The sequence below is a fragment of the Sus scrofa genome, chromosome 12 (assembly GCF_000003025.6).
Source record: "Sus scrofa isolate TJ Tabasco breed Duroc chromosome 12, Sscrofa11.1, whole genome shotgun sequence".
NCBI lineage: Eukaryota > Metazoa > Chordata > Mammalia > Artiodactyla > Suidae > Sus > Sus scrofa.
Genome location: NC_010454.4, coordinates 21,962,979 through 21,986,228, shown reverse-complemented (window position 1 = coordinate 21,986,228; position 23,250 = coordinate 21,962,979). Strand labels below are relative to the sequence as shown.

General features: G+C 55.7%; 1 protein-coding gene across 1 annotated transcript; it reads left to right on the top strand.

Annotated features, from left to right (window-relative positions):
- IGFBP4 (insulin like growth factor binding protein 4) lies at nucleotides 6,186-19,705 on the top strand. The gene is given in 4 exon segments (NM_001123129.1): nucleotides 6,186-6,537; nucleotides 14,237-14,394; nucleotides 15,600-15,734; nucleotides 19,571-19,705. Coding segments are annotated over 4 exon segments (780 nt in total).

Here is a 23,250-nt window from a genome sequence, read left to right as displayed (position 1 = left end):
GACAGAAGGATGAGTGCTGAGATGTCTCTGGAACCCAGTGCCTCTCTCTGGGGTTTTACCGAATCTGAGGACTCCTCTGTGGGGCCTCTAGAGACATTTCGGGGGGATTCTCTCTGGGTTCGACAATCCCCTGGTAGAGTCTTTTAGGGGTTTTCTTTCTTTCTTTTTGTTAACTCAATGAATTTTATTATATTTATAGTTGTACAGCCATCATTGCAACCCAATTTTACAATATTTCCATCCCAAACCCCCAGCCCATCCCTCCCCCAGCAACCTGTCCCCTTTGGTAACCATAAGTTTTTCAGTCTGTGAGTCAGTTTCTGTTCTGCAAAGAAGTTCATTGTATCCTTTTTTAAGATTCTACATGTAAGTGACAGCATATGACATTTGTGTCTCACTGTCTAACTTCACTTAGTATGATAATTTCTAGGTCTATCCACGTTGCTGCAAATGCCATTATTCCATTCTTTTTTATGGCTGAGTAATATTCCTTTGTGTATATGTACCACATCTTCTTTATCCCCTCGTCTGTCAATAGACATTTAGGTTTCTTCCGTGTCTTGGCGATTGTATATTGTGCTGTAATGAACTTTGGGTACGTGTATCTTTTCGAGTCCTGGTTTTCTCTTCTTTGGGGCTTTCTCAGGGGTAGGTTGCATTCCATTCTCTGGGGCCAGGGGAGTAGGAGGCAGCACCTAGAGGCCCCTCAGGGAGCATGAGGGAAGGGCATGGGGTCTGCTCTGATTCTGGGCTTCTGACCTGTTAGGCCCAGAGACACCTGGCAAGCAGACACCTTGCTCTTTGACGTCACTGGTGTCCGAGGAGGCGGGGAGAATGATCTCTCACCGTGACATCCAACTCTCTCTGTCCAGAGTCGCCTCTGTGTCTCTACTTTTGCAAGTGTCCTCTGCATAGATACGCCCAGGTAGCCCCTTCTTTTCCTTCCCCACCCTCAACTTCCTGAGTCCTGAGCCCGGGGCTTGATGGCGATGCTCTGGCAGCAGAGGCAATGTGGCACAGGGGGCTAAGTCTGCAGCAGGCAGCAACTGTATTTGGCCTGAGTCTTGGGTGGACTACTAACTGTGTGCCCTGGGGTGAGCCTCGCCCCCAGTCTGGATGGGGACAGAGATCTATAGAGCCTGGCATCTTTCACCTGGCTTTGGGCAACGAGAAGGAATTTCTGCTGGCACCAATCATCTTGGAAGCTGTGCAAACTCTGGAGGGTTGGAAGCCATGCCAGCCTTGGGCCTAGGACCAAGCACAAGGACTCCGGAGGGGAGTTCTCTTGTGGCACAGTGGGTGAAGGATACAGCATAGTCACTGTAGCAGTAGCAGCTGGGGTCTTGCTGTGGGGCAGGTTTGATCCCTGGTCTGGGAACTTCCACATGCCTTGGGCATAGCCAAACAAACAAACAAAAAGAATTCCCATTGTGGTTTCCCAGTGGGTTAATAGCAAGTTAGGAACCTAACTAGTATCCATGAAGATTTGGGTTAGATCCTTGGCCTCCCTCAGTGAGTTAGGGATTGGGTATTGCTGTGAGGTGTGGTGTAGGTCATAGATGTGGCTTGGATTAGGTGTTGCTGTGGCTGTGGCGTAGGCTAGGAGCTGCAGCTCCGATTTGACCCCTAGCCCGGGAACCTCCATATGCCGTGGGTTCGGCCCTAAAAAGACAAGAGGCTTCACAAGACAATGAGTTCCCCTCCCCCATTTCATTAATTGTATTTTATTTATTTGTGGGGTTTTTTTTGTTTTGTCTTGTTTTGTTTTTGCTTTTTAGAGCTGCACCCGCAGCATATGGAAGTTCCCAGGCTAGGGGTCTAGTCGGAGCTGTAGCTGCCAGCCTACACCGCAGCCACAACTCGGAATCCGAGCCATGTCTTCAACCTACACCACAGCTCACGGAAATGCTGGATCTTTAACCCACTGAGCAAGGCCAGGGATCGAACCCGCATCCTCAGGGGATACTAGTCGGATTTATTTCTGCTGAGCCACAACAGGAACTCCCCTTCCCTCATTTTACAGATGGTAAAACTGAAGCCAAGGAAGAGGAAGTGGCCGCAGCGCTGCCAAGAAGCAGAGCTGGCTGGTCTGGAGATAGGAAACTGGATCCTGGCCAGCCCCACCGCAGGGGCTCTCCTCTCCCCACCCTCTCGCCTGCCTGGGTGTTGGCTTCTGGAGCTGCATGTCCCAAGGAAAGGGCCCAGGCTCTGGCCTTGGGACCAGACCTCCCTCTGTACTGTGGAATCTTTATGGAGATCTTGCTCTTCTGATCCGGTCTCTCCAAGTGTGGGGCCCTGGGGGGCTAGGAGACAGCCCACACCTGGGTGACTACGGAGGATGTTGTATCTGGGGCCTGGACACCAGCCAACCCAGAGGGAAACTGAGTTCCTTATTCAGGGTGGGCACAGTGGACAGTCCAGGGCAGCCAGGGAGGGGCTAGGAAGCCAGAGTCCCATGTCATGGGACCTCTGCTGTGATTCCTTAAACCCAGTTTGCACTCTGTACCCGTAGGCAAACTCTTGGCATTTTTTTCTTTTGTCTTTTTAGGGCCACACCTGCAGCACATGGCCTATGCCACGGCCACAGCAATGCGGGATCCGAGCTGTGTCTGCGACCTACACCACAGCTTGCGGCCACATTGGATCCTTAACCCACTGAGCAAGGCCAGGGATTGAACCCGCGTCCTCATGGATACTAGTTGGGTTCATTACTGCTGAACCATGATGGGAATTCCATTTTTTTTTTTCACATTTTTTTTTCTTTTTTTTTTGGCTGCACTGGCTGAAGTTCCGGGGCCAGGGAATAGAACTCAAAGCCCAGCAGTGACAACACCAGATCCTTAATCTGCTGCAGCACCAGGGAACTCCAATCTCACTTTTTCTTGCAACCAGCCTGTGGGGAAAGCCATCCATGTCTTTCTCTCTGTCTTACAGAGGAAGAAAATGAGCCCTCCAGACATTATGTGTTCAAAGTCACAAAGCTCTTTAATGGCTGTGCTGCAACCCCAACCCAGGACCAGTGACTCCAAATCCCCAGCCCTTTATATCAGCCTCTCCCAGACACCAGCAGGCTCGGGGGTGGGGGGTGGGGACATTAAACCCAGTCCTCTGGGAGCTTCTGGTCCCTTAGGGGTGACACAGATCCTGCTACCAGGGGGTCTCCAGCCACTCAGAGAAGTTAGTTTGCAGCAGGGAGGGGTAGGAGGGAGCCAGCCTTGGGGCCAACTGTGTGCTGGGCACTTTGCACGGGCCCCTCTTTCTCGCTCTCCCCTTCCCATCCTTTCTTTCTTACCATCTTCCAGGTAAGGACAGTGAAGCTCAGACAATAATTTGTTTCAAGTTCCCCTGTGAGTCTCGTGGCAAAACTGGGATAGAATCAACCTGATGCCAATACCTGTGTTTTTCACTCTAGTGTGAAAGGCTGCAGGCCCAAGGGTCACTTCCTCCATGAGTCTTTCCATGTCCTGGACGTAGAACTAACTACTGTGTCTCTGGGTCCCCATTGTGCCCCACTGTGCCCCACCGAAACACCCCTCAGGGTGCCTGTACTTATTTTATCTTTTATTTTTATCTTTTTGTCTTCTTAGGGGCGCACCTTTGGCATATGGAGGTTCCCAGGCTAGGGGTCGAATCAGAGCTGTAGCTGCCAGCCAACACAACAACCACAGCAACACCACACTCGAGCCGCATCTGCGACCAACACCACAGCTCATGGCAACACCGGATCCTTAACCCACTGAGCGAGGCCAGGGATCGAACCGGCAACCTCATGGTTCCTAGTCGGATTTGCTTCCGCTGCACCACAATGGGAACTCCTCCACGGACTTAATTTATTCATATGCCTGTGCCTTCACTAGGCAGTGAGCTCCTTGAGGGTGGAGAGTGGTCTTGGCTGTGACAAGATCCCCTGTAGGTAGCACAAAGCCTGCACGCAACAGGTATTCAGGAAAGGTGGGTTGCGTGCCTGGCAGGGAGGTACTTGGAAAGCCTGTTCATGTCCATTTTCCTCCCTGCCAGGAATGATCCCACAAGGTGATGGGGGTGAACTGGAGGATGAATGGGGGGAGGGTTTGCTGGGGTAGCGATATGGGCATCTGTCTCACCTGGAAAGTGTTCTAGATTCCCACACTCACCTGCACTCACGTTTCATGCCCTGGCACCCCTCTTGGCTTCAGTCCAGCCTCTTCTGCCCTTTCTCCTCCGTGTCTCGGACACTTTATCCCTCCCAGGTTTGCTCTCTAGGAGACAAGTCTGGCATGGGATCCCGATCTGATTTTATTCTCATAAGAGCTTCCAGAGGTAGGCTAGGTGGAGATGACCCACCTTCATTTTAGGTAGGGACATTTGAGCTCCAGGGGGTGGTGACCAGCTTCACATAACAAGTTGGTGGCAGCACTGGGTCCAGTAGGTAAAGGAAGGGAAGAGGGCTGGAGGCAGTTTGCAGGGACAGGCTGGGCTTCCCCCAGGGACTAGAGGAACCTGGCTCTCTTTGCCCTTCTGCAAGGCAGACAGGGCAGAAGAGATCTCAGTTGGCCTGTGAGATGGCCGGGAGAGAATCCCAGAGTCTCGTCCCCAGCCCCAAGCCTCCCACTCTTCTGCAGTCTTGACGGCTGCCAGTAGGTGGCGTCAGTTCGCAACTTTTGGTTCCTTCCTCGCAGGTCCAGCCTCCAGCCCCTCTTCCTCCTCTCACCTGGAGCGGGCAGAAAGTAGGAGAAGGCCCCGTTCCTGGGAGACTGAAAGACCCCTGCCCTGGGAGAGGAGGCAGGAAGAGGGCCTCCGATCTGCACTTTAGCGTGGCTGCCCTGCTGCTTTCCAGGTCAAGCCCAAAGAATCCACAGTGGGTCACCAATTATGCCTGGACAGGCGCCCTTATCCTGAAACCAGCTCCAGGGTGGCAGAAATCTTTGTGGGGGAGGGCGGTTAAATCCTGGGGAGACATCTAGGAGGTGAATCCCTGCTCCAAACGCTGCTCAAGAACCCCTCCCAATCCCAGCAGGACTGGGGCCAAAGGTGGGGGATACAGGCGCCAATGACATCTCCCAGGGGGCCTAGCCAACCTTGACACGGGCAACACAGGGTGAATTAGTACCCCTTCCTCAAACGCTTGAGTGCCATCTGCTGGAAAACTGTCACAAGGGCTACACAAATCTACAAGGACTACAGAAGTGGTGCCCCCTGGAGTTGTGCAATGCACAACTTGCACTTGAGAGTGGCGATCTCCTTAGCCACTTTTCCTCTGGGAGGGGGTCTGGGCAGGAGAAGCAAACGTCCAGGAAGAAGGAAGCGTCTTGGCACTTCCCTCTCCGGGCGAGAGTCCTGTTGATGCCATCCTGGGTAAGGCCGAGCGGCCAGGGGCTCACGCGAGTCCTGGGGAGACGGCGGCGGGCAGGGGGAGGTTGGAAGGGGCAAGAAGGCAGAGAGCCTATTAAGCTCTTAGGGCCACCAGGCTTCTCTGGACCCCTCTTCCCCCTCCTCACCGGACCTGATCTCCAGTGGCTGAGACGGGAAGCACTGGAGTGGGGTGGAAGGGGCTCCGGCCGGGGAGAGCGAATCCCCCAGGCCGCTGGAGTCGGGGCTAGGAGGCTGCGCTCTCCGTAGGCGGAGGGCGGGCCGCCTGGGCGGGGCGGGGGAGACGCCTGCAAGGTCGCCGGCGGGGGCCACGGAGCAGCCCCTTCGTTTCCCCTCGCCCTTCGCTGCGCTCCCAGGCTCCGGCTCAGAAGCGCCCTGGGCGCCTGCCGAGCCTTCCAAACTGAGCCGCTGCCTCCCGCGGCAGCAAAGGACTTTCAGATGTTGTAGCGGCGGCAACGGCGGCGGCGACTTAGGACAGCGCCCCCTCCCCCTAACAGCCGCCTCTCCCCCCCGCCCCCTCCCCCACCTCTGGGAAGGCGCTGGGGGTGTGGCCAGGGGCTGGTATAAAGTCCGGGGGAGCTGGTCCCAGGCAGCCGCTCAGCCCCCTGCACCCCCCACCGCCCGCCGCCTGGGCCGGGCCGAGGATGCGGCGCAGCGCCCCCGCGGCCAGGCTCGCTCCCTTCCGGCCCGCTTGCTAACTTCCTCGGCTCCATCCTTGTCCGCCAGCCGGGCCAGCCCCGTGTCCCCGCGCCCTCCGGGTCGGGTCCCTCCAGGCGCGCCGGGCTCTGTCGCCGTGCGACCCCTGCTGCCAGCCGGCGTCCCGTCCTCGCCCGGTCATGCTGCCCCTGTGCCTCGTGGCCGCGCTGCTGCTGTTGGCCTCCGGGCCCCGGCCGAGCCTGGGCGACGAAGCCATCCACTGCCCGCCCTGCTCCGAAGAGAAGCTGGCGCGCTGCCGCCCCCCCGTGGGCTGCGAGGAGCTGGTGCGAGAGCCGGGCTGCGGCTGTTGCGCCACTTGCGCCCTGGGCAAAGGGATGCCCTGCGGGGTGTATACACCCCGCTGTGGCTCTGGCCTGCGGTGCTACCCGCCCCGGGGCGTGGAGAAGCCCCTGCACACGCTGATGCACGGGCAAGGCCTGTGCATGGAGCTGGCAGAGATCGAGGCCATCCAGGAAAGCCTGCAGCCCTCTGGTAAGCTGCCCCTGCCCTTGCACGCCCTCCCTGGGGTCCTCCCCTCTCAGAAGCCCCTTCCCCATTCGGGCTGGCCTGGACGGCTCTTGACAGTCCCCTATGAGTTGACCAGAAGGCAGGAACGTGGCAGGGCCCAACTGGCATGGGACAGGGTCAGCCAAGGAAACTGCTATCAAGTCCCAAGCAGCCTGTTGCCACCGTTAACGGGGACTCTGTCCCATCCCTCCATGTCAAGGGTGCCTCTTTGGGAAGAGGGATATCTCAATGGTAGTCCTGGCTGCTGGTGCCAAGAGTGGAGAATTAAATGACCAGGTCCAGCCCACAGCCTGCAAGCGAGCAGTCTAGAGCCAGATACCTGGAGGATGGGGACGGTGGCAGTGGGGGCTTTCTGTTCCTGATCCAGGGACCTCCACTCACCCTGAACACAGGTGAAACCCGGGGGGTGGGGGGGTGTCTAAGAATCCAGGCCTTGGACTTTTGACATTGAGGTGGGGTGGAGGGGGACATGCAAATTAGAGGGGCTTTGGTGGCGAGGGGACATCAGAATGGCCCTGCCCCCAAAGCCCCAGGCCAGCTCACCTAGCTCTTTGGGGAGTAGTGGGACACAGGGGTTTCTCCGCCAGACCTGGGCACCTCCTCCTGCCTTGGTGCCTTTCTCCTGGTGGGTGCCACCGAGGTGGCAGAAGAGAAGCCAGTCTTGGCTCCCAGCCTGGAGCTGCAGAAACCTAAGGGGACAGGGAGCTGGGCGCGGGGGGGTGGGGGGAAGAGATTTAGAAGGTCCTTTGCCCTAAACTCAGACTTTTCTCTTTTTCCCTTTCTCAGACTTTCAGTTTCCCCTTATAATTCTTTTCAGTCTCTTTCCTTCTTTCTCGAATTCTTTTGTTCTTTCCCGCTGGTCTCTCAACCTCTAGTTTCACTGGTAACGTTCTCGAATTCTCCTCTCCTCAGCATCTCCTGCGTGTTATCAGTATCGTTCCCTATCTTGGTCCTTTTCCGTTTGGGGCCCTAATCGGTCTCTTTCTGTTGCGTTTTCCCCTCCTGGCTCTGTCCCCGTTTCTCTTTCTTTGTTCCTGTCTTTGCTCTGTTCCTTTTGGAATCTCTCTGTCTGCCCTTCTCTACCTCTGCCTCTGTTTCTTGTTGCCTCGCTGACTCTGTCGTGCTTTCCCTGTGCCTCTGTCTGTGTCTGTCTGTTTTCCTGGTGCTTGAAGCCCCCATTGTTGCAGTCCGGATGCTGGGACTCCGGCCCCAAGCTTCCTGCCCCGGGTCCCCGACGGCTCCACTTCCTCAATCCTCTGCAGCTTGTGAGCCAGAGGAGAGCAGGATGCAGGGAAAACAGGAAGGAGGTGGACCCCAGGGGTCTGGGCCTTGGGCCTCTCTGCCCTTCCTGCCCCTGGGCAGTGAGAGATGGGTCAGCAGAAAACGTTCTAGGAGAAGTGCCAGCCTGGCACCCAGCACATCTGGGAAGCTGGTGCATTGGGGGGGGGGTTGTCCGGGAGTGTGTGTGGGGGGAGTCACTGATCCTGGGGCAGAGGTGCCAGGGCCAATGGGAGAGGGGGGTTTCTGATACCAGACCAGCCTGGAAGTGAGGGCTGACTGAGCCCTTGGGCTCCGGGTGCCACGGGTCCACTTTCCCTTTGTGTCTCCATCCTCCACCAGCCAACGGGCATCTGGCACCTGATCAGGATGGCCGGTGTGGGCTCCTCCTCTCTCACTAACTTGAACATGGGGCAGAAGAGCTCTCAGAGGGTCTCGGGAAACCTTTCTTCCCTGACTGGGTGGGAACACCCTATCCTGTGGTGGAAAAAAGCTCTGTCCCCCTAGGAGTTTTGAGGGGAGGGGGCATGGCATGGATGGTTTGTGATTGTCCTGTGGACATCGTGCACACTAGCCTCACAGGTGGCTTTAGGTCCCCTTTGGGTTATGGGGCCCCTTCTCTCTTTGCCTGGGCCCCCACCCTCGCAGTGCAGGCAGATATCAGAAGAGGGGAAGGGGGGTCTGGGGGACCTTGGAGAAACTAGATTCCCCAGGGCTGTGGCCATGCCCTCTTGTCTCCCAGTCACCCCAGAAGTACTGTCTGCTGTCTGCCATGGCCTGGGCCACACTGCACCGTGTCAAAGTCACCCCCTAGCGTTGTGGAGCAGCCCTGCAGGGGCTCTGGTGAGACCAGGTGGCCAGGGCTTGGTCTCTCTCTCCCCACCGTCCTCTTGAACCTTCCACTGTCAATAGGCCACTCTCCCTCCTACACAGCAAGGCTTGAGCCTTCTTTCCTGGGGCGTAGTTTGGCAAAAAGGGATCAGTCAGGCGCTTCTTCCCACCTTTTCTTCTTGGGGCCGAGCTTCAGCAGGTGACGGGGAAGGCCTGTCACTTGGCAGGTCCCCTCCCTTGGCCCTGCTGTGGTCCAGCTGCCTCCTCTTTGCTCTAGGAGCAGGACTCCCCCATCTACCTCCAGGCTTTCCCCTCCCCCATGACCCCCTGCCCCAGCCTTTGGAGCCAGAAAAAGTTGTGGATTAATACCCCTCAGGCCACCAGAGGTGGGGATGGGGTGGGACACGTGTGTCAGATGTCTCCGATCTGGCATCCGTGTCCTGACCCTCGACTCATGGAATCTGGGGGAGTGGACAGCGAGGAGGGCAGCGTTTGGACTGGGGCGGTCGCAATCTGTGCTCGGGTCCCTCTGGGACGGGGTTAGGGAACATGCAGACGGGGTTAATTTTTAGTCAACACAGCAAATATTGTCCCCCCTCCTTTGGTACTGGGAATCCAGTCATGTCATGGGAACAGGGCCTTCCCAGAAATTCTGTGCCTTGGGGGATGGGGGGAAGGAGGAGTCAGGCTGCTTAACATTTTTTCTTTAGTTTTGGCAAAGCCAGAATTATCGGTGCCTCGGATGTCAGGCATCTTTCCATTTAAAGACATGAGAGTTCTAGAGATAAGTCCCTTCCCCTCCCCTCCAGCCAGACCACTTCATTTCCTCATCTGTAAAAAAGGGGGTGATAGAGGGATCCACCTCGCAGGGTTGGGGCGTCACACGGAGTAAGTGCTTAGTATTAGAGCAATGATGAGGTGACGATGAAGAGGAAACTCAACGGAGTTAAGTGGAAGCTTAATTTCTCCGCCGATGCTGGGACTTTGGGGGAACAGTAGAGCAAGTGAGCAAAGCGGGGGCGGGGGGCATGCAGAGGAGTGGAGGGGGGTAGGCGGATGTTGGTAACTCTGGCTGCTATAAACATGGAAAGGACAGGCCAGCTGTCCCTCCCTGACCCTTTGTCTCTTTTTTTTTTCTTTCTTCTTTTTAAGGCCACACCTGTGGCATATGGAAGTTCCCGGGCTAGGGTTCGAATCAGAGCTGGAGCTGCCAGCCTACACCACAGCCACAGCCATGCAGATCCCAGCACATCTTCGACCTACAGCGCAGCTCACAGCAACATCGGATCCTTAACCCACTGAGCGAGGCCAGGGATCGAACCCACATTCTCACGGATACCAGTTGGGTTTGTAACCCACCGAGCCATAGTGGGAACTCCCCTTCTTTTGCCTGAGGCCAGCAGCATGGCACAAGCATGAGGGGGCTACTCCTTGAACCAGACCTCAAAGGAAGGGCCTGCATGGGCACCCAGCATGGATGGTCTTAGGTTCTCCAGCCAGAGTCCAAGGGATGAAGGAAATGGCCTTTCTTGCAGGGCAGGTGGGCCGCCCTCCACATTCAGTCTGGATGACTGGACATGCCAACCTTAGCCTCACCCTGGGTAACTTGAGAAGAGGTAGGGGCTGGAGTTGAGGAGGAATCATGGGGATGAAATAGGGCAGCAACAAAGACGAAATCTTCTAGTTTTGACCATGAACTTTGCAGCCATGAGTGCCAAAGCTGGGAAGCCTCTTCTTACTCCGGGTGCCCGCCCTTGTTCCTCTGTGGCTGGATGTCCTTGGCCTTGTTCCGGGGGTGGGGGGGGCCCAGAGGTCACCTGGCCTATCCTGGAAGCCCCGCCTCCCAAACCAACCTTTCAGAGGTCAGGAGGTCCAACCTGTGAGGGGTGGGGCTGCAGGTCTGACTCCGCCTCCCATTTAGAGGGGATGCCCACCTGGATTGTGGTTTTCCCAGAAGGCACCCCTTGGGTGGGCAGCAGCGCCAGGCGGCGGGACCTCCTGCCTGAGCAGGGATGTAGGAAGGAGTTAGCCAGTTCTGGGGACTACTGAAAGGGGAATTTTTTGTGGCCACTCAAGGCCACGACCCTCACCCTCTCAAACCTAGTGTCTGGGGGTGGAGCCCCGGGGTGGGGCCTATTAAACAGGCTGGCCAAGGAAAAGTTACAGATTAAGTGGAAAGTCAACAGCCGGGGTGCACAGTGGGTGTGCACGCGTGGCCCAGTGTGTGTCTGGACACGTGATGGTCTGTGTACGTTTGTGATTCTGGAGTCCCAGCCTGTGTCTGAGCTGGCAGCTAGGGACACACCTCCCGTGCCGTGTGTTCTACTCAAAGCTTTGACGCGAGCTGGGGATAAGTGCTGGGCTGTGGGAGAACCAAGGAGAGGGAGGCCGGGGCAGGCTGTCTGCTTAGCTTTCCCCAGATCACCTCCCTGCCGTGGGATGGGAGCCCTGCCAACATAGGAATGCGAGCTGTGCTTCCAGGCCCGACCTCCGCCCCCTGCGGCCCCAGGTTCCGGTGACTGATTGGACCCAGTCGTCTGCCTTGATGCTCCCCCCTAAGTTAAGGGATAAGCATTCCCTTTCACAATTCCCGAGGGTTTGTCCTTTGGGAACTTGGACTCATAGAAACACAACAGTGGAAAGGAGTCGATATGCTGCTGCTGCTGCAGATCCTTCTGGGTTCTTGAGGTCTCTGCCACTCTGATGGGCAGGGAGCTCCCTCCCTCCTGAAGCAGCTCCCTGCGTCAGAACCCCTGCCACACACACACACACCGGAGTTCCCGCTGGGGCAAAACGGGATCAGCAGTGTCTTGGGATGCAGGTTCAATACCCAGCCTCCCCACGGTGGGTTAAGGATCCAGGGTTGCTGCAACTGCAGCTTAGGTCCCACTTGTGGCTCAGATTGGATCCCCGGCCTGGGAACTCCATATGCCGAGTGGGGTGCCCCCCAAAAAAACCCAAAAAACCTCAGTCTCTCACCTGGAACCTGAGGACATCTGCCCACTTACCGAGAGGAATAAGTGTCACTCTGTACAGCTGTGCTTTCCCTTATGGCCATGACGAGAAAGCAAACTCAAAGGAAAGACAACGAAATTTTTCCAGGTCAAGAGTGCCCTCAAGGTAGGGCAAATGAGGCCCTGTGGTCCTTCCAGCCTGTCCAGGTAGAATGGTGGCCCCTCTCTTCCTAGTTCAGCTCAGTCTCTGTGGCACCAAGATTTGGCTCTAATTCTTTTAGGTCTTCTATGTCCTTTATCTCTAATCCCCAGTTCCAACCTACTTGTGGCTCCATGCAAGGTGGATGCAGTGCTGAGGCCCTGGCCCTCCTGGGCCTTCTTGGCCAAAGAGGTTCCTTGGGAAGGTCTTCAGGGAAGAGCCTATAGCTCCCAGATCTTCCCTCTGGTCCCTGGCTGCGGGCTCAGGGTCCTTCTTTTTTTTTTTTTTTTTTTTTTTGCTTTTTAGGGCCATACCCACAGCATATGGAGGTTCCCAGGCTAGGGGTCTAATCAGAGCTGCAGCCACCGGCCTACACCACAGCCACAGCAACACCGGATTCGAGTCGTGTCTGCGACCTACACCACAGCTCACGGCAATGCTGTTTCCTTAACCTACTGAGCGAGGCCAGGGATCAAACCTGCAACCTCATGGTTCCTAGTCGGATTCATTTCCCGTGCGCCGCGATGGGAACTCCTCCTCCTTCTTCTTTTCTTTCGTTTTTGGTCACCCCATGGCACCTCATGGCATACCTGGCATTCCTGGGCCAAGGATCAGATCCGAGCCACAGGTTCAACCTGCACCGCAGCTGTGGCAATGCTGGAGCCTTTAACCTACTGTGCTGGGCCAGGGATGGAGCCTGTATCCTGGCGCTGCAGAGACCCGGCTGATCCCGCTGCACCACAGCGGGGACTCCTCAGGGTCCACCTTCTTAGGCCCCCCTTTGCACAATCTTAGTCTTCTGAAATTTTCCTGCCTTTTCTTTTGCTACCAACACCAGCTGGGAGGTCTTCCTGTAGTGGCGTCTCCTTGGTTGACCTTTGAGAACTTGATGTCATCTTTGGGGACAGACGTCCCCTCCAGACGGTCCTTCCTGGGATGTCAAATAGGCAGACGGAGGGACGTTCTCTGTCTGCTCCATATTCTTTCCCTCCGAGGCTTTTTTCTAAGCCATCCCTGCACCCGTGACAAAACCTCTTCCCATCCTTGGTGACTCAATTTTATAAATAACTTTTGATGCGGAATCTTGACAAAGACTTTCTGGGGGTCTACATTCTTCCTTGTCTGGTTTCCTTTTATCCACATATTTCCCCCCCCACCCCCACCCTCTGCCACATCCCCAGCACTAGGAGAATAAAGAGAGAACTAATCCCCCAACTAACTTTGGCTCGGCCGAAAAATACCATTTGACCCAGAGGCAGCTCTGGGACCGCTGCCACGCATGGAGGAACCTGCTAACTCCTCAGGAAAAAAAAAAAATCCCGACGCAAACCAGATGTAACCTTCTGTCCTTCTGCCAACATCTGGAATGCTGGCAGGGACTTTGCACTCAGGCCGGCAGCGAGCTGCCAAGCCCAAGTATTTCAGAGGTGGCTCGGATCTGCGGGGAGACCTCGAGACCTCTTTCTCCAGCTCAGCCCTGAGTTCTGGTTTTGGCTGCCTGGATGGAGGAGCAGTGGTTACAATCCTGGGACTCGTGGAGGAGGTTCTTCTTGGGTTTGGCTGGAGTCTTTGGAGAGCCCAGGGAGAGGGTGGCTGTCCAGCCTCACCACCCCCTCTCCAGATCCCCGAGGCCCTGGCTCTGGGCAGTGGATGTGCCCTTTGGATGGCGTCTGAGGTCTAAGGATGGGAGACGTTGGGGCGGCGGTGCTGAGATGCATGAGGATATTTTCTTGGTCCTGGAACCACGCAGTCTCTGTCTCTGTCTGTCTCTGTCTCTGTGTCTCTCACCCGCCCACCCACCCACACACTTTCACATGCAGGCATACACACCCACTCCCACGTCTGTCCTGTGCAACTGATGGAGCGGGCTTTTGGACCAGATTTCTCATCACTCATGGAAACTTTGATTCTGGCTGTTTGGAAGAGGGTCAGCAGAGCCAGCAGCCCTGGGGATCCCTTGGCTGAATCAACCAGACACTGAAGAGAGCAGGAAAGGAGGCAGGAAGAGAGAGCAGACAGAGAGGGGGATGGTAGGAAGAGCCCAATGGAAGGGGGACAAGATCAGGTGTGGGGTCCCCTCCAGCCTGCCTTAGACCTCCCTGCAGGGCCCAAGGGACCCTCGTGCTGTCTGGGCAGCTGCAGCCAGTGACTCATCTGAGGGCCGGACGGGGTGGGGTGAGGGACAGATGGAGGACTTCAAGAGGAATATTCAAGAGGATCCAGGGGAGTGGGAAGGAAGCCGGGGTGCTGCTCTCATTTCTTCCCAGTTCCATTCACCCTGCTCATCCCCAGGGCAGGGCTGGAGAATCCCCCGGAAGTGGGGAGCAGGTGGGAGGCTGGGCTGGGGTGCCGCACATCCCCTCCCGGGACTGACCTCAACCCATCTCGGTTCTGACTGCAGACAAGGACGAGGGTGACCACCCCAACAACAGCTTCAGCCCCTGCAGCCCCCAAGACCGCAGGTGCCTGCAGAAGCACTTGGCCAAGATCCGAGACCGGAGCACCAGTGGGGGCAAGATGAAGGTCATCGGGGCGCCTCGGGAGGAAGCCCGGCCTGTGGTGAGGACCTGACCAAAAGCGCATGTGCATAGGTGCACGCGCCCCCCACCCCCACCCTCACCCCCCCGCCCTCCCCCCGCACCGCCAGATCCGGACCGTGTTCTCTCTCTGGATGGCTGCTCTGTGTCAGATGCCCCCAGTATGCATCATCGGGACCCAGAAAGTCCTCACTCCTGTCCTTGAAATTCCTTTCCGGCTCAGCAGCTCTAGACATGGGGACAGCTGAGGTCATTGTGAAATACTGAGACACTTCTGTCTTGGCTGGTAAATAGCGGTCGCCCCAAGCTTCCTGATGTTCTCTGGCTCTTCCCATGGATTCCCCACCCCAGAGCGTCTCAGTCATGAAAGGGTTCGTGCTGGCTCTAGCAGGGAGCCTGGGGATCCTGCTCCAGGGTCTGGCTAATGTCCCTTCTGATGGGCGGTTCTGATGGATCCGTGCCTGGGTCTTACAAGTTGTTAACTGCATGATTTCATCCATCCCTCCTGCTTAGAGATCATCCCCTTCCTGTCCTTCTTCATAGATTCCTTTTCCCCACAGGGTCCCTTCCCTTCATTCCCCCCCGTTTTTTCTTTGGCTGAGCTGATGGCCTGTGGAAGTTCCCAGGCCAGGGATCGAACCTGCACCACAGTAGCAGTCCTGGACCACTGGAGTGACAAGGCTGGATACTTAACCCACTGCACCACAAAGGGAACTGCCATACCTCCTCCTTTGTATTTTTATTTATTTTATTTTATTTTTTGCTTTTTAGGGCCGCACCCATGGCATATGGAAGTTCCCAGGCTAGGGGTCGAATCGGAGCTATAGCTGCTGGCTTATGGCACAGCCACAGCAACACAGGATCCGAGCTGCATCTGTGACCTACACCACAGCTCACGGCAACGCTGGATCCTTAACCCACTGAGTGAGGCCAGGGATGGAACCCACGCCCTCATGATACTAGTCGGGCTCTTTCCTGCTGAACCACGATGGGAACACCCCTTCCTTTTTAGAAGCTCTTTGGCTCAAGATCCTGTCTTCGATGGCCCTCTGTTCTGCCCACTGGTGTCCCCTGAACCTGAGCCCCTCCTCTTACCTTCTTGAGCCTGGCTCAGCCTCCAGGCCTCACGCCCCGCTTCAGAGCCTTCAGTCCTGGTGGGACTCCCCAGCCCCGATCCGCCTGCCTCTTTCCCTTCTGCTGAGCTGTTTCTTCCTCCCTGTCCTCCAGCCCCAGGGCTCCTGCCAGAGTGAGCTGCACCGGGCCCTGGAGCGGCTGGCCGCCTCGCAGAGACGCACCCATGAGGACCTCTACATCATCCCCATCCCTAACTGCGACCGCAACGGCAACTTCCACCCCAAGCAGGTGGGTCTCCACCCCCTCCCCCAGCCCCACTGCCTCGGCCCTGGCCTCAGCTCCCGCTCCGGACCTCCACAATGGAAGTCTCAGGAAGGGAGAGGCTCCCCGATGCAGCCTAACCCTCTAGACTCTCCCTCCACCCTCCCCAGCCTCAGGACCTCAGCGCATTTTGCCCATTCACCCATTCGGCAGATGAGGAGACTGAGGCAGGGGTAGCATCCGGGCCCAAGGGCAGAGTAAGTTAAAAGTTAAAGGCAGGAGTTCCCGTCGTGGCTCAGTGGTTAACGAATCCGACTAGGAACTGTGAGGTTGTGGGTTCGATCCCTGGCCTTGCTCAGTGGGTTAAGGATCCGGCATTGCCGTGAGCTGTGGTGTAGGTCGCAGACACGGCTTGGATCCTGCATTGCTGTGGCTGTGGTGTTGGCTGGCGGCTACAGCTCCAATTCAACCCCTAGCCTGGGAACCTCCATATGCTGCGGGAGCAGCCCAAGAAACGGCAAAAAGACAAAAAAAAAAAAAAAAAAAAAAAGGTTAAAACCAGGCCAGTTTTCCTGCCTCCCCATCCAGGGCGATTTCATTGCCTCTGTAGTCACCATCTGCGACTGAGGCCTAGCCCTCCTGCCAACCTCTGCCTGCTGGCCCTCTGTCACTCACCTTCTCCTGTTCCTGTTCAGGCTTCTCCTTTGTCCCCAGGTGTTGGAGGTGTCATCCGGGAATCTTGGGGGGGTGGGGTGGGGGTTGGTCCAGGTCTTGAGAAATTGAAGAGAAAACTCAGCCTGCCCCTTCCTGTAAGCTGAGGAGCTGTACCATCTGGGGTTCAGCCAGGCTGGGGGTGAAGCCAGATGTGACCGCTAAAGCTTTGGGTGGAACAGAGGAAGGAGAGAAGCCATGAATGCAGAAACCTCCGTTCCTCCTCAGCCCCTTGGATCACGGCTTCCTCTGACAAGCCCCCAGGAAGCCGGGCTGTTCAGCAGGGTCGGCCCGCCCCAGCCCCATCTCTGGCCTGTCAGGGTTGAGCTCACCTGGAAGGGTGGCTATCGGGTTGGGGCACTGGGGTGCCTTGTGCTGGGTGTGGCCTGGGTCTCCTCCTGCTTGGGTGGGCGTAGGCACCCATTCTCCTCCTCTGTACTCTACAGACAAGACTGCCTGGTGGACCGCCGCTGGGCCAGTCCTAGGAGGAAAAAGGCTGCCCCCAAGTCTGCACACCCCAGGGTGGCAGGAGGGGGTTATGAGGGGGTGTGCAGTGGTGGAGGGCCAGAAGGGTCCCCCTCAAACCAGCGCCACCCCCATCTCCAGCCTTTGTCCCCATACCCATTTTTGTCCTTGTCCCATTTTTTTTTTTTTTAAGGACCACACCCACAGCATATGGAGGTTCCCAGGCTAGGGGTTGAATCCCAGCTGTAGCTGCCGGCCTACACCACAGCCACAGCAACACGGAATCCGAGCCACGTCTTCGACCTACACCACAGCTCATGGCGACATGGGATCCTTAACCCACCAAGTCCTCAGGGATGCGAGTCGGGTTTGTTAACTGCTGAGCCGTGATGGAAACTCCATCTTTGTCCCAATTTAAAAACTTTTCTCCCAAATAAAAAAATTAATAGACTGTGGCATTCCTGTCATGGTGCAGTGGAAACAAATCCGACTAGGAGCCATGAGGTTGCAGGTTCGATCCCTGGCCTCCCTCAGTGGGTTAAGGATCTGGCATTGCCGTGAGCTGTGGTGTAGGTCGAAGATGTGGCTTGGATCCCATGTTGCTGTGGCTGTAGGCTGGCAGCTGTAGCTCCGATTCAACCCCTAGCCTGGGTACCTCCATATGCAGCCTGTGTGGTCCTAAAAAGGCAGAAAAGACAAAAAAAAATTAATAGACTTTATTTTTTTAGAGCAGTTTTAGGTTTACAGGAAGATTGAGCAGGACGTACAGAGCTCCCATCTACTCTCCACCCCCCGGCTGTCCTCTTAGCATCTTGCATGCGTTTGGTACACTTGCTACAATTGAGGAACTAAACTGGATTATTAGTTATTAACTGAAGCTCATAGTTTATGTTAGGGTTCACTCTTTGTCTTGCACTGTGTGTTTCCTTCTCCCTGTTTATTTTTACGGCCCCAGCCGTGGCACATGGAAGCTCACCATGGCAGCTCTGGATCCGAACCATGCCTGTGACCTACACCACAGCTCACAGCAATGCTGGATCCTTAACCCACTGAGCGAGGCCAGGGATCGAACCCATATCCTCACAGACACCGTGTTGGGTTTTTAGCCCCCTGAGCCACAGTGGGAACACCTCTTTCCCATTCCACTGAAAATTCTGACAGTTGACCCTTTATCCAAAGCCCAGTTCTGACCCTTGAGACAAGCATCACTCCGACTCTAATCCTGAGTCCGAAGTACAACTTTCCCCTCTATCCTCCTTTTTCCCCTGTCTAATCCCAACCCAAACTTTAGTGCTCCTGCTTTATTTAAAAAAATTTTTTTTTTAAATTTTTGCTTGTTTAGGGCTGCACCCAGGGCATATGGAGGTTCCCAGGCTAGGGGTCAAATCAGAGCTGCAGCTGCCGGCCTACACCACAGCCACAGCAACACGGGGTCTGAGTCGTGTCTGCGACCTACACCACAGCCCACAGCCACATCAGATCCTTAATCCACTGAGTGTACCTGCTTTAGTTGTTCTGACCTTGACCCCTACTCTGGCCCAATTCCATTTCTGACCTGGGCTCAAAAGCCTTACCCCACTCAAATGTTAGTCATAATTTCCAATTCGACTGCAGCTCTTATCCTGATTCTACCCCAACTTCAATATGGAGTCTGCTTTTAACCATAATCCTATTCTTCTTCCTTTTTTTTTTTTTTTTTTTTAATGGCCGCATTGGAGGCATATGGAAAATGCTGTGGCAATGCTAGATCCTTTAACCCACTGCACTGGGCTGGGGTTTGAACCTGCATCTCTGCAGCGACACTACCCATTGCAATTAGATTCCTAACCCCTCATGCTACAGTGGGAACTCCCATAATCCTGTTCTTTTTTTTTTTTTTTTTTTGTCTTTTTGAGGGCTGCTCCTGTGGCATATGGAGGTTCCCAGGCTAGGGGTCTAATTGGAGCTGCACCTGCCAGCCTACACCACAGCCGCAGCAACACTAGATCTGAGCCGCGTCTGTGACCTACATCACAGCTCACGGCAATGCCGGATCCTTAACCCACTGAGCAAGGCCGGGGATCGAACCTGCAACCTCATGGGTCCTAGTCAGATTCGTTTCCACTACGCCATGACGGGAACGCCTAATCCTCTTCTTCACGTCATAACACCAACAGAACACAAACTAAAACACAGTCAGAACACAAACTAAAAACCTTCTCCAACCTTTCAAATCCAACTGCACCTTTATTTTTATTTTTTGCTTCTTAGGGCTGTATCCACAGCATATGGAAGTTCCCAGGCTAGGGGTGGAATCGGAGCTGTAGCTGCTGGCCTACACCACAGCTCACAGCAGTGCTGGATCCTTAACCCCCTGAGTGAAGCAGGGATCGAACCTGCGTCCTCATGGACACTAGTTGGGGTTCGTTACCACTGAGCCACGATGGACACTCCCCAACTGCACCTTTAAATTCCATGGATCCCGTCTCCCCTCCAGGGAGGCTATAGAACTTCCTCAGGGCCTCGCCTTCTAAAGCTCTCTGTCATTCTTGGCCAACATCACTCTACTCCAGTGAGTTCAGAGGACCCATGCTCAAGAAGGCCACCACCCTCAGAGGCTGTCTTGGAGCAACTGTCTGATGTGGGGGATGGGCTGGGACTGGGGCTGGCTGCCTGGGAAGTGACCTCTCACGCCTCTGTCTTGGTAGTGCCACCCGGCCCTGGATGGTCAGCGCGGCAAGTGCTGGTGTGTGGACCGGAAGACGGGAGTGAAGCTTCCGGGGGGCCTGGAGCCGAAGGGGGAGCTGGATTGCCACCAGCTGGCCGACAGCTTCCGAGAGTGAGCCCTGCCAGCAGGCGGGGGGGCTCGGTGCCTCCTGCTGCCCCCTTCCCTGGAGGCTGGAGTGTTGACCTGGAGCTTGAGTCTGCATCATGGCTCTGCCTCTGGCCTGGAAGTTTCCCTCGGGGTGTGTGTTTGTGTGTGTGTATGGACATGCGTGTTTATGAGCGCGGGTATGCCCCTGGGGTGAGCCGAAGCCTAGGGGTGTCCTCTTTGGGCTTAGATAGCCCCAGAGGTCTGTGAATAGCAAGAGGGAGCCCCGATGTGTTTCCAAGTCGATCCTGGCTCATTCATTCATTCAGCCATCAAAAAATATTTCTTGTCCCCATGCTGCATGCCAGCTTTAGTTTTCAGCCCTGGGGGCTCTTCTTTTGACTCACTCTGATTTAGAACTGTGGGGCCACCTCTGCAAGGGGAGCACAAGTCTGTAGGAGAAAAAAGTCCTAGTCTCATAATCAGGGGAGGAAAGCAGACATGTACCCTGACACACTGTCCCCCCCTCCGGTCTAGTCGGAGGGTGGAGGCCGTAGGGAAGGTGGGGGGTGGCCGATGACTCAGTGGTTAGGAGACCCAGACCTGATCTCAAAGCCGAAAGCCTGCCAGACTCCCCTTCACTCCTTTTCCAGGTCCCTGCAAGGGGAAGCACCTGCAGAGACAAGCCCACCTTAGGGGTTGAGTGTTGTACCAGCAGCTTGGTTGCCTGGCAACCAAGACCTTCCCAGGGGGAGGGAAGAGGTCAGAGGCAGGGCTGGGGAGGTGGGGCCCATCTCTGAGTGGTCAGGGTAGGAGGAAAGAAGGCACGTGCCTGGGGAAAAGGAACCACATGCTGGGAGGTGACGGACTTACCTGGGGTCCTGCTTCCTCCCCCCTTATCGGTCACAGCCAGGCTCTGCCTCTCTCCCTACACCTCCTTCCCTGGACCTTCTGCCCTCATATTTCCCTCCCCCCTGGGCATTTTCTGGCTTGACTGGAAGGAGAGAGACAGGAACCTACCAGTTGGCCGTGATGTCTTTTTTTTTTTTTTTTTTTTTTTTTTTTTAACAAAACAGAACAAAACCAAAAAAACCCTAGACAATGGTGTTTGGTTGATTTATTTATAATGCAGAGACAAAGGGTGGGGAGACCTGTCTTACTTACAGCAAAGGGTCGACCACCCAAGCCTCCTCTTCCCTGCAGCCTCTCCCTAAGGGATGTCTCTGTCCCCAGAGCCTGTGCTGTGTGTGTTCAGACTCTTGGTGGGCAAATAGTGGCTTCTGAAGGGAGGGAGGGAGCAGGGCCAGCCTGGCTGGGCCAGAGCTATTTCTGGAATCAGCTGGGGTGTGAAGCGGGGGGGGGGGGGGGGGGCGCTTTTGCTAGGGTATCAGGCGGATTGGGTTTGTGTCTGGATTTGATTTATCAATGTAATGGGGGTGGGGAAAGGGGGTAAGCTCTCCAGCACATTCCACAGCTCTGACTGCCTAGATGGCTGACTGGGGAGTTGTGCTGAGATTTGATTCTGAGGGGTTGTGGGGGTTGGGGGGGCAGCTTTGATCTTGCTGTCCTGGGCTCACGGGGCCCTGGGTTCTCAGTGCCAGTCCCAGCATGTGTGCCCACATGGTAGCACTGGATTCCTGGTCAACTCCCAGTGCCCTAGCCTGTGCCATGTTTGTGTGTGTGTGTTTGTATTGGATCTCTTGGATGGGGGCCCCCTTTCTGGAAGGTCGTGGGCAGCCTAGAGTCTGCTGGGGGATCTCCCCACCCACCCCACTGCCCGTCCCACTGTCTCCTGGATTCCCGGCCTCAATTTCACTGGCCCCTGATGCACTAGCACCTGCGCCATCAGAATCTCAGTCTGAAGCTGTGGTTCTTGTCACTCTAGCTCTGTCTTGGTGGCAGCATCCCCTGGCCATCTGGTCTCCCTCAGGCACTGCAGGCCCCTGCCAGCAGCAGGAGATAAAGAACTGAGTGACCTCAGGTTGCTCCCTGGACCCCCTGGCTGCTCTGCCTAGGGCCCCCCACTTCTGGCGCTGAGGCCAAGGCATGTTGGGGGAGGAGGGGACTGTAGGTAGGCAGACAATTAAGTTTTAGGTCCCTAAGCCAAATGTAGCTGGAGCATCTCTCTCTTTCTTTCTTTTTTTTTTTTTTTTTTTTTGTCTTTTTGCTATTTCTCTGGGCCGCTCCCACGGCATATGGAGATTCCCAGGCTAGGGGTCTAATCGGAGCTGTAGCCACTGGCCTATGTCAGAGCCACAGCAATGTGGGATCTGAGCTGTGTCTGCGACCTACACCACAGCTCACGGCAACTCGGATCCTTAACCCACTGAGCAAGGGCAGGGATCGAATCCGAAATCTCATGGTTCTTAGTTGGATTCATTCACCACTGCGCCACGACAGGAACTCCCTAAGCCATCTCTTTAAATTCCCCTTTCTTCCAGCCCCTCTTCCCAAGCTCTGAATGGATGGTAAGAGGTCCTTTTCCTTTCATAGGCCTCAAAAAAAAGAAAAGCTGAAAATGCTTGGAAAGTTGTTCCTGTGTGGCCTGGGAAGTGCCTTTGGGATACATGTTTATCGTGTGTGTGTGTGTGTGTGTGTGTGTGTGTGTGTGGGCTTTGGGATACATGTTTATTTATCGTGTGTGTATCTGTGCGTGTGTGAGCATGCATGCATGTAGCAAAGTGACACCTGAACTGTGAATGACAGTGAGGGCTTTTACAGAGCACGTGTCCTCCATCTGGGTGTGCGCACATGCGTGTGGCATGTCTGTGTGGGCTGAATGAGCCCAAGTGTGCATGCGTGTGCTGCGAGGAGAGGGGGAGTGGCATTCACAGAGTATGCACCTACTTCCCTCCCGGCTGTGAATGCGTGACCCCCACACAGGAGGAGACCCACTGCAGGGTTTGTGGGGAGCTGTCTAGCACCAGAGAGCAGAGGAGGTGCACTTTGGGAGGGGGACTCCTACATCCCACGGAAACCCCCCTCCCCACCCCGGGCGTGCCCCCATGATCTGGGAGGCAGGTCCTAGCTGTCAAAAAAGAAGGGAATAAAAGCAGTTCTGTGTCCATGTGGATACACCCTCCACCGCCGCCAGGCCAGAGGAAGTGAACTGTCCCAGGCAGTGTCACAGTGGGGAGAACCAGGCTCCGCAGAGGAGTTGCTGGGCTAGTTTGCACCTAAGTCCAACCACTGTGGCCTCCAAATACCCTTAAATGGGGAGTTCCCTGGTGGCATTGAGAGAGATGCAGTGGGTTAGGGATTTGGCATTGTCACTGCTATGGCGAGACTTCCATTCCTGGCCCAGGAACTTCGCCTGCCGAGGGCACAGCCAAAACGAACAAACAAAACAAATACCCTTGAAAAGTTCCTCTAGTTGTCACAAGGGCATCAGCATCCTGGCAGAGGTGGAAGAGAGGAGACAGCAGGGACCAGCCTCTTGTGTCCTGGTGGGGCCACCGTACCTGGGATAACTTAAAACTCAAGTGCTTGAGTTGAGTGCTCTGTCGTCCTGCCTCCCTAAGAAATGTCATTTGCGCCTCTGCGGTTTGGAGCAGGGATCTGGGGGATCCCCTAGTC